The 9,600-nt window shown below is 41.8% G+C and overlaps 1 protein-coding gene across 3 annotated transcripts in view; it reads right to left on the bottom strand.

Moving 5' to 3' along the window:
* Window positions 1–2,032: 2,032 nt before the first annotated feature.
* The window catches only part of PDXDC1 (pyridoxal dependent decarboxylase domain containing 1), a 123,030-nt gene continuing 115,462 nt past the window's right edge, over window positions 2,033–9,600 (bottom strand). For 2 of the 3 annotated variants that reach the window (XM_073542927.1, XM_073542925.1), the window contains one exon: window positions 2,033–9,022. In XM_073542927.1, the coding sequence (XP_073399028.1) occupies window positions 8,796–9,022 (227 nt within the window). In that variant the 3' untranslated portion in view covers window positions 2,033–8,795. The remainder of the gene's footprint in view (window positions 9,023–9,600) is intronic. The other variant, XM_073542926.1, reaches the window with a different exon arrangement.

The following is a 9,600-nucleotide window of genomic DNA, read 5'->3' as shown; positions in this document are numbered from 1 at the left end:
CGATCGACCCTGTGGTAGGGGGATGGAGAGCTCTGGGGCTGATTCAGGGCATCAGAAAAAAGCGCTGCTCGAGTCCTTCTCCATGCACTCCTGTGCTACGTCCTGTTGCGCTTGCCCTCGTATCCGTGGAGTACCGGCCGGAAGGGAACCATCGTCAGAGGAATCAGCCCCATTCGTCGCAGGAAAGTGTACGGGTAGGTATACTCTGCGTGCTTGCCTGTTGTTGGTTCGGGGGAGAGCGGGCCGTAGAAAGGAACAGTCGCTCCCTTCACTCCGTTAATTAAAAAATAAAAATTTACAGAAAATTAAAAAAAAATAACGGTGGGGTCTGAAACCAGACCGAAGTGCCTCCTACAGACACTACATAAGAACTGGAGAATCTCAGCCAGGGAGAGGGTGTATACTGCAGGGGAGGAGCTAACTTTTTTTTTTCTGGTTTACTTAGTGTCCTCCTAGTGGCCAGCAGCATAACACCCACTGTCTGTGTCCCCCAATGAGGCGTAGGAGAGATTACATACAAAATTGAGTTTTCAGTTGCTGAAATCTGCTGCTTGTGAATATAGCCTTATACTCCAGAGCAGCATTCACAGTTCTGCAGTCTGGCTTGCAGTTTCCATTGAGTTTTTTTTCCAGGAGCTATGCACTAAATAACAAGCTGTAGAGGAAAGCTATAAATGTACTGTTTTAGTATTGGGCACATACTGATGGTTTCCAATATCCACCAACAGAATTGTGAATGGAGATGTGTTCCATAAAGGACTAGGTGAGTAGACTTGTGAATCTTCCTGTAGATTGTATTGATCTATAAACTGACTGAATGCAGAAGTGAACGCTCATAGTATTGTCACCCACCATCTCCTATGTTACATATACATTCCACATTGTGTTCTCGCCCATGTTCAGTTGTCTGTCGAGGGCTTGCGTCCCCCCCCCGGCAAATCTAATTCGGGCATATACTCCTACTGGAGTCGGACAACATCTTCTCCATCTAAGTGTCTGCCTCGAGTTGGCGTATACACCTGAAACTGATGCATGACAGAGCACATGTTGACTTTTCGCTATCACTTCGTTGGGGGACACGGGAAACCATGGGTGTATGGAAATCTCCCAATGAAATGATAGAGATTTTACGGTAGTAACCCAAAATCTTTTCTCTGGCTTCATTAGGGGATTTCCATACACCCATGGTTTCCTGTGTTCCCCCCCCCCCCCCCCCATGAAGGCTCAGAGAAAGATTTTACGGTAACATTCTTTTTTGTATCGCTTCATTGGGGAACATAGGAAACAATGGGTGTATAGAAATCCCTCAATGAAGCCAGAGAGAAAGCAATTTGTCATCATAAAATTTTCTGAGCCTTCATGGGGGTACACAGGAAACCATGGGTGTATGGAAATACACTGGGGCAATCTCATGGTTTGCTGTTTCTCCCAATGAAGGCTTCGAGAGAGATTTTACGGTAAGAACCCCAAATCTTCCTTTTCAGCTGAATTCTAGTCTATGGTCCTTGGTTGGTGCTTACGCCCGACTGGACCACCAAACGTGAGCAAGAAGACGTATCCATTATGAGGCCATTTTTTTCCCAGATCTTGAAAAAGTCAAGGGTCTAACTCCTCAATGCAAGTCGAGTCTGTGAAAACCTCCGTGGACAAGGATGCCATTTTGCTGCTGTCTGTTTGATAGAAGGTTGAAAAATCTATATAACTTTTTTTTGTGTATGAGGAGAAAAAAAAAAAAAAAAAAAGTAATTGCTAAATTGTTTAAGCATGGGGAAAAAAAGTTTCTCCTGCCCACTAAACAGTGGAAAAAAAATGGATGGTTGATGGATGGCATTGAACTATCCACAAGAAAAAAAAAAAGCTAAGCAAAACACAGCTCAGAAACATCAACGCATACAAGCACCTGAGCATGTCCTCTTCAGTACACATGACATAAGCCCTCATAATCGCAGGTCATATCTGTGGTACTGGTTTGGGCTGGCGATTATGAGTCCTATAAAAAGGAAAAAAATAAATAAAAATCTGACACGCATCATAGATATCTGTGTTACCCCACAGATGAAAGTCTTCACTTTAATTAAACATTAAGCATACACATGTAATCCAACAAACATAGGTAAACCGTAGTCCACAATCTATTATTTATAAAAACAGTAAAAATTTGTATAATTATTTTACAGAGTGAAATTTACCCCCAAAAGAAACATGTATTGTAGACTTCATTGCACCAGTAAATAGTGAAATAAATAGGAGGAAGACTTGACTGTATTAGCAACAAATCAAAGCTACACGTGGCAAAGTTGTGGAGGCAGAAAGGCTTTAATGTACAAGTGAAGAGCATGTCGGGGCCTGTTCACATTTCGTTTTTGGATTCCTTTGCAGTATAGGTCTGGAGTAGACCCTATCATGCCGCTATATAGCAGGGCTGTGGAGTCTGAGTCGGTGCTCATTTTGGTGGAGTCGGAGTTGGAGTCGGTGTTGGAGTCGGTATAAAATGGACCGACTCCTAAAATATATAATAAATTGGGTACAGTAGTTCAATGCAGAATATGCTGAATATTTTTTCATAGGAGTTTGGGAAAGTTATGAAATGTCCTATAAATGGCTGTTATATTCCTGATCTAAGGCTACATTCACACACAGCGTTTTTCCTGTGTTTTTTGAGGATACGTTTTTCAGCTGCAAAAGCTGATCATCTTTTTAAAAAAACTGCATCACCTGAAAGGTTTTTGCGCTCATAGATAATGTTTTCAATAGCAAAAGCAGATTAGAAATCTGCTCTATCTATCCATTTATCCATATCTGTCTATCCATATCGTATCTGTACCAAAAAGAATGAAAACCGGGTAGTACACCAATATATATTCTGTTCTATCTAAATATCTTGATTATTGGATCATAAAAATGATTAAATGTCTGAGGTTCACATTGTACTACAATAAATTTTTCACTTAAATATAAGCAATATGTGTGGGAGTCGGAGTCGTGGAGTCGGTGTAAGGGAAATTGAGGAGTCGGAGTCGCAGGTTTGGCTTACCGACTCCACAGCCCTGCTATATAGGATCATTGTGCCCCTGATCAACTTCAAAAATCGACATGTTGGGGATGTAAAATCTGCACCACAGGTCAATGTTTGCTACCGCGTGGATAAGGCGTTCTCACACTAAATCCTTGGTGCTGGCATTGCCGTATGCAGCGGATTTAAAGGCCGCATAGCTTAACGCGTACTAGACATACGCTTTCCTATACAGCGGGACACTGCTTTTACCATTGCATATGAGCCTGGTGTAGTCAAAGAGCATCCTTTAGGGAAAAACTGATTACTAATGTGTTTGGTGTGTCCATTCGGTGACTGTAACAAAAGAATTACATGTGAACAGACCCAAAGAGCACTCGCACATCTATATTATGCAGGTATTTAACACATTCCTTAAGAAAAGGGGATATGTATATGGTGATTAAAGCTCAGCTCTAATCCATGGACTGCACCTGGTCTAGAATGAAATCAGATTTTTCTTCTGATCTCCATTTGCATTTATTTTGAGAATTCGTTCCATCTAGGAGTACTGATAACAGAAGCCTGGTTTATCAGGAGCCAATTATTACATAACCTGCACTTGCTACAGGGAAGGAATACCAGCTGATGTAAATTAAGGGACTTTATCCTTCAGGTCTTGCAATGACTAAATTGCTCTGGCCATTTTAATAGTTGCTTATTTTAAAGGGGTTGTCCATTTATCCTGTTTTATTCCATAGGCTTGGCTTGTATCAAAATAAACCTTACCCCTTGGTATGACTACGATCCTTGAGCACTGCAGCCAATCACTGGGTTCAACAGTAATGTCACAGCAACAGCCATGGGAAAAAAAAAATGACTGGGGCAGCACTGAAGTGGCAGGGGAGTAAGCAATTTTAGGTTTGTTTTTTTTTTAACTACATGATGTAACTTTTTTTTTCCATTAATGCCATAGGTTTGTATGTGCACATTTGCTTTAAGGTTTAGAATAAAACTTCACTATAAGGTTTAGTGGACAATATGAACTTCAAGAGTATATCTATTATTTAGCAATAAATCTGAGATAATCCACTTACAAGCAATTATTGTATGAAGTGCAAAAACCATAACATCCGGAATAATGTGACCGTGACTATGCCGCTAATGTGTAATAATACCTCATGAGAATATATCTGCCCCCTACAGACATGTGCAAGTGGTGAAAAGCGCCATATAATAGGTGTATTACACAGACCGCTGTATCTTACTCGGTGCTCCGTTTTGAACATTACATTTACTTGCAGTTATTGGAACAAGTGTGAACCTGTACATATAGTCCTGCAGAATATAATATCTGAATGAGGACTGAGACGGACAAGGCCTTACAAGCCTCCGCACCGTATTTGTAAGCCAGGAATCGATCGGACAATGCAATGATGTTCACTTCTTCTGTTCTATACCTTTACTCTTGGTTTTTAGTTTGCAAATACGGCTCAGATTGTTGTCCGAGTATTTATAGTGCATTTTCCTCATACATTACCGGCATCCTAACAAACGACAAGAGACAAACATTTATGGATCCAGATAACATTAAGGGAATGAGTTACTGAGGGTCAGAGGGGGCATGTAAAGAGTTAAAAATCCACATTTGATTTTTTGAGATTTTGATATTTATAGCAATGCACAAGTCTGGACAGAGAGCGAATCGATGAGGCTAAGGTCAGGCCCACACAATAGTGACTCTAGGCAGGACCAACGTGTGGAGCACTTGCCCAGAACTGGACAGCCTCATATGTCTATAAGGCTCTCACCTTCAGGTCAAGAGAAGTGATGGGTGCAAGAGCTCGTTCCAACAGTTTGCCAAAGGTGCTTGAGTGACAGAGTCCCCACGGCTGCATGTTTCACGACTGTTCGACAGCCACAAAACAGGTGGGGATTTCCCGCTGTCTAAAAGCCATGAAACATGAGGCCGCGAAGACTCGAACATGTCACTCAAGCCCCCGTGATACTCTGTGCATATCCGAGCACTCTAGGCAAACTGGAGTAACAAGCACTTGCGCCCATCACAAGTCAGGAGACCTAATCACATTCCACACCGGTCCCTAGTAGAGCTGAGCAAATTTGCTCGAGTTTCCTCTTATTCGGCAAGCTATAGCGTTTCTCACTTTGCACTCGCAAGTTTGACCCTGGCCTAACCCTTTAAGCCACACTTTCTTAGAAGGTAAATGGAGCCTGTCAGAACAAAATGACTATTCAAACCAAGCACAGGTGCTTGGTTTACCCTTGCTGTGGCCAAACAGTTCAAACCACCTACTTGTTTTTCCTCCATCTCTGCTTTTATTTTTAGCGCTACAGAGCCAGAGCTGTCAATCAAAATAGTGAGGGAGGTGGGGGACAGAGAGCGGGAAAACAAGGTGGTGAGACGGGGCACAAATGTTTGGCCACACCAAGGGTGCGCTGAGCGCCTGTACTTGGTTTGAATAGTCTTTTTTTCTTTTTTAAAGAGAACAAAGTAAGTCGCACAGTTTCTCATTCTCTTCTGTATCATATCGCTTGAGACATGGAAAAGTATTTTAACTTGTTCAACAAATGCCGTTAAGACAATCGATCACTACCAGTGGAAGGGAATAATATCGTAGTTGCCTATTGCAATCGATCAGCTTCCAGGTGTTTTTTTTTCTCTTTTTTTTAATAGAAATGCAAACTATAAAATAGATCTGTTCTAAAGGCATAATTACACAAAACTGAACATTGTGCGAAAGCCATTGGAGTAGGCATGTAATCCAAACCTTGTGAAGAGTGGAAGAAAACCACAAGGGGTTAATGTAGGCCTAGTTAGACAGAAGAGCTATATCGCTCCCTAGCCATAAAAATGCAAGAAAACAAAAATATAGGATGGCAAGAGCCCTGTAGATTGTTCTCAATTGAAAAAGGAACATGAACAGCCATTCAGTGCAGACACTCAGCACTCCGTGGCGGGACCAAATATCTATACATCTTTCCACCTGCGTGTTTTCCATCTATTTCTATTTTCCTCTGACGCTATATGTTGACAGTGAGGGTGATCAATGAGTGGAGCAAGCTGCCATGAGAGGTGGTGAGTTCTCCTTCAATGGAAGTCTTCAAACAGGCTGGACACATCTGTCTGAGATGGTTTATTGATTCCTGCATTGAGCCGGGGGTTGGACGCTAAGACCCTGGAGGTCCCTTTCAACTCTAAGATTCTAAGTCAGAGCTGTCAATCGAAGGGGTTGGAGACAGAGGAAAACCAAGCAGATGGGAAGGTGTATACAAGTGAATGGCCGCCCCATGATGCGGTGAGCACTGTGTAATGCCCCATATGCCTGTGGTGATGCTGTCTAAGGAAATGAACAGTCGCGCCTAGGTTCCTCCACAGATTACAGCGAGTTACAGCTCATTGCTGGAGATCCTAGCAGCAACTTGACCCTCTGTGGTCAGGACTGTGCTAGCAAAAAATAATGGTGTAAAGCATACAACAATTTGGGGTACAGCACTCTACCTGGAGGGTTGTTTTATTTATCTCTTCCTATATGAGAATTGACTTAAAATTGCACCAGTGGCAAGGTAACATTTCTTAAATTGTTCCATTCCTGTGAGAAGCTATCAATTTTTCTTTTTTTTTTTGTGTACTCAGAGGTAGGTTCAACCACTTAGAAAAAAAAAGTAGAAGGTAATTTATTTCCACCCCATCATAAAGGAACATAAAAATCACTTGTTTAAAAGGGACTGTCAGCACAGAATGACTGGCACCTGTGCTTGGTTTGAACAATCATTTATACACTCCTTCGCACCTGCTTGTTTTCTCTCAATCCCCAGCACCCTCTTTGCTTGACAGCTCGTTTCATGGAGCCAGAGAAGGGAGGGGGATAGATAATTAAGAGGGAAGGTGTATATAAATGATTGGCCCCATCATAATGCACCAAGCACCTGTGCTTGGTTTGAACAGTCATTCTGTGCTGACCTTCCCTTTTAAGGCTTCTTTTACATTTACCGTGTTTTGCTGGCCCTAATAGATTTCTATGGGGCTGCAAAATCGGCCCGCAAGAATTCCACGGTGCGCCGTATAGCCTGCTCAATCTTTTTCACGGCGCACAGACACGGCCCCCATTGAAAATCCATGGGGCTGCAAAAACAAACTGAACTTTATTTTTGCGGTGCACCGTCACTTCCACTTTTTTCAGATCATCAGGTTTTTTTTCCCCAGTACTACTACAATAGTATTGGAAAACTGAAAAACGGCAATCCGCAAGTTTTTTGCAGTCGTTATTGTGGCAAACCGTGAAAATTGCAGCGACACGGGCCGCAAAAAAGCCGGTAAATGTAAAAGAAGCCTAAAGGAATCTTGTTAGCACAGAATGACTTGAAACCGAGCACAGCCGCTTGGTGCACCCTTGGCATGGACATAAGTTCAGTGCATCTTCCCACCTTTCTCCACACAGCTTCTGTGCTTGGTTGGAACAGTCTTTTTATGCAGACAGACTCCTTTTAAAAGGTTTATGATAACGCTAAAGAAAAATAAATAATGCCTCATCCAGATGCCAAATTTTTTTTTTTTTGTATACAAGGAAAAAGAATCAATTATCAGTTTCATCCTTTTTTCGTCCATGTGCCCATGATTAGTGTCTCTGTGGCATTTAGTTTCCTTGTATGCACAGCAGGCACACGGATGGCTTCTGTATGCAGTCCATTTTTTTTCCTTTTTGTGTCCAAGGACCTATCAACTCAAACAGGCAAATTTCACCTGTGCGCCAGATCAAAATCAGATATGGTATTTTTTTTATGCACCCTCTGCAGAAAAATACAGACGATTGAACCATCCCATGGACTACAGAATACATGTTCTATCCATGAAGAGCATAGATAGTACAGGATGCCTGGCGGTGAGCATTGGGCACAGATCACATTGATTAGCAAAGGAGCGGTGCACAAGACCTGGTGGGTGTTAGACGACAGCCTTGCCAGCCTACAATGATGTTGGATCAGGTGGGAAAGCATGACTTCTCTACTAGGGAAGTTGAAGTTATGAGATAAGGTTTTATCTGACCACGCTCGGGTGCTAACTAAATGTCTTTGGCGTGGTCGAAAAATATGTTAGACTCCCTGCGGCTGCATGTCGTGCACATATTTTTCGAGCATGCCGAAGACACTTACCACCCAAGTATGCTCAGATAACACACCTTATCCCGGCACGTTCGCTCTTCACTATTCCCTAAGTGTTGAAACTGGACTTGCCCTTTCCATTTTTCATAGTGTGAAGCTTGGTTCTTAGCTGGATAGAGTTTTCCGAAAGCTTCCATTTCTGAACCTGCAAAACTAACTGAATCGTTCATTAAAAATACATAGTCTGTGCAAATAGCGAGCCTCAGAAGGCAGTGTGCAGAGGCATTAGGATACCATTTCTAATTAGTCATCTATGGGCGAGATATCATTTCTTATATTTACACGGTTTCATTTTAAAGACAAAAACAATAAGAACAAATGCTGCAACTAATCATTAGAAAATAAAAGGCTTGATTATAAAATCCAACTCTCGAAATTGTAAGTAGTGCAGTAACCGCAAGTTACCAATGGTAAAAATAGTAGTTTTATGACGTAACCTCTCCCTACAGTGGGGGGAAAAAAGATTTTGTTTTAATTTAGATTTGTGCAGACAGGCTAATAATTTAGTACAGTATTTCTACTGTAAGATGGCGTGGCACTGTTCACATTTCAAATTAGTAAACACCCTTACAGATGAAGAGAGTTCATGTCGGGTGAAGGGTTGATAATAAAACGCTCGCCTTTATCTTAGACTCTCGGACTCCACTGTCTTAATGTCCAGAGCTTCAGCCTCGTTGGATCCCTCGCTGATTGACTCCACAGATGGGGTGGGTGCCTCGGTGGGGCTGCAGAGCTGGGGTTCTGGTGTGGGTACAGCCTCAAGGTTCTCCACTTCTTCCAGGTGACTTATGGAACTTGTCTCGCTCATCGCATCAGAGTTCCGGGACAATCTTTTGAACAACTTTTGACCTGATGGAGCCACAAGAACATGCAAAAAAATAATCACTAAGCTTTGCATCGCATAGATAATAACCCATCTTTTCACCTTCATGACCAAGCTAAATTTTACAATTCTGACCAGTGTCATTTTATGTGGTAATAATTCGGACGCTTCAACTGATCCTACTGTTTCGGAGAAAAAGGGTTACAAGTTGACCAGGGAGCTCTCATTTTTCAAACAAAATTTACAAATTTTTTTTTTTTTAGGGACCTCCTCACATTTGAAGTCACTTTGAGGGGGCTATATGGCATAAAATACACAAAAGTGACACCATTCTAAAAACAGCACCCCACAAGGTGCTCAAAACCACATTCAAGACGTTTAACCCTTCAGGTGCTTCACAGGAACTGAAGCACTGTGGAAGGAAAAAAATTAACATTTAACTTTTCACAAAAATGTTACTTTAGACCCAATTTTTTAATTTTCATAAGGGTAACGAGAAAATAGACACCAACATTTGAAATTAAGTTGAGAAAATAAATAAAAACTTCTGAGTACACAGATACCCCCATATGTGGTCGAAAATTACTTTTGAGGCACAGTGCAA

This window comes from Dendrobates tinctorius, unplaced genomic scaffold (assembly GCF_039654945.1).
Source record: "Dendrobates tinctorius isolate UK_male_01 unplaced genomic scaffold, ASM3965494v1 ptg000129l, whole genome shotgun sequence".
Classification (NCBI taxonomy): Eukaryota; Metazoa; Chordata; class Amphibia; order Anura; family Dendrobatidae; genus Dendrobates; species Dendrobates tinctorius.
Note: the sequence above shows the minus strand (reverse complement) of the source record. Positions and strands in the feature narration are given on the sequence as shown.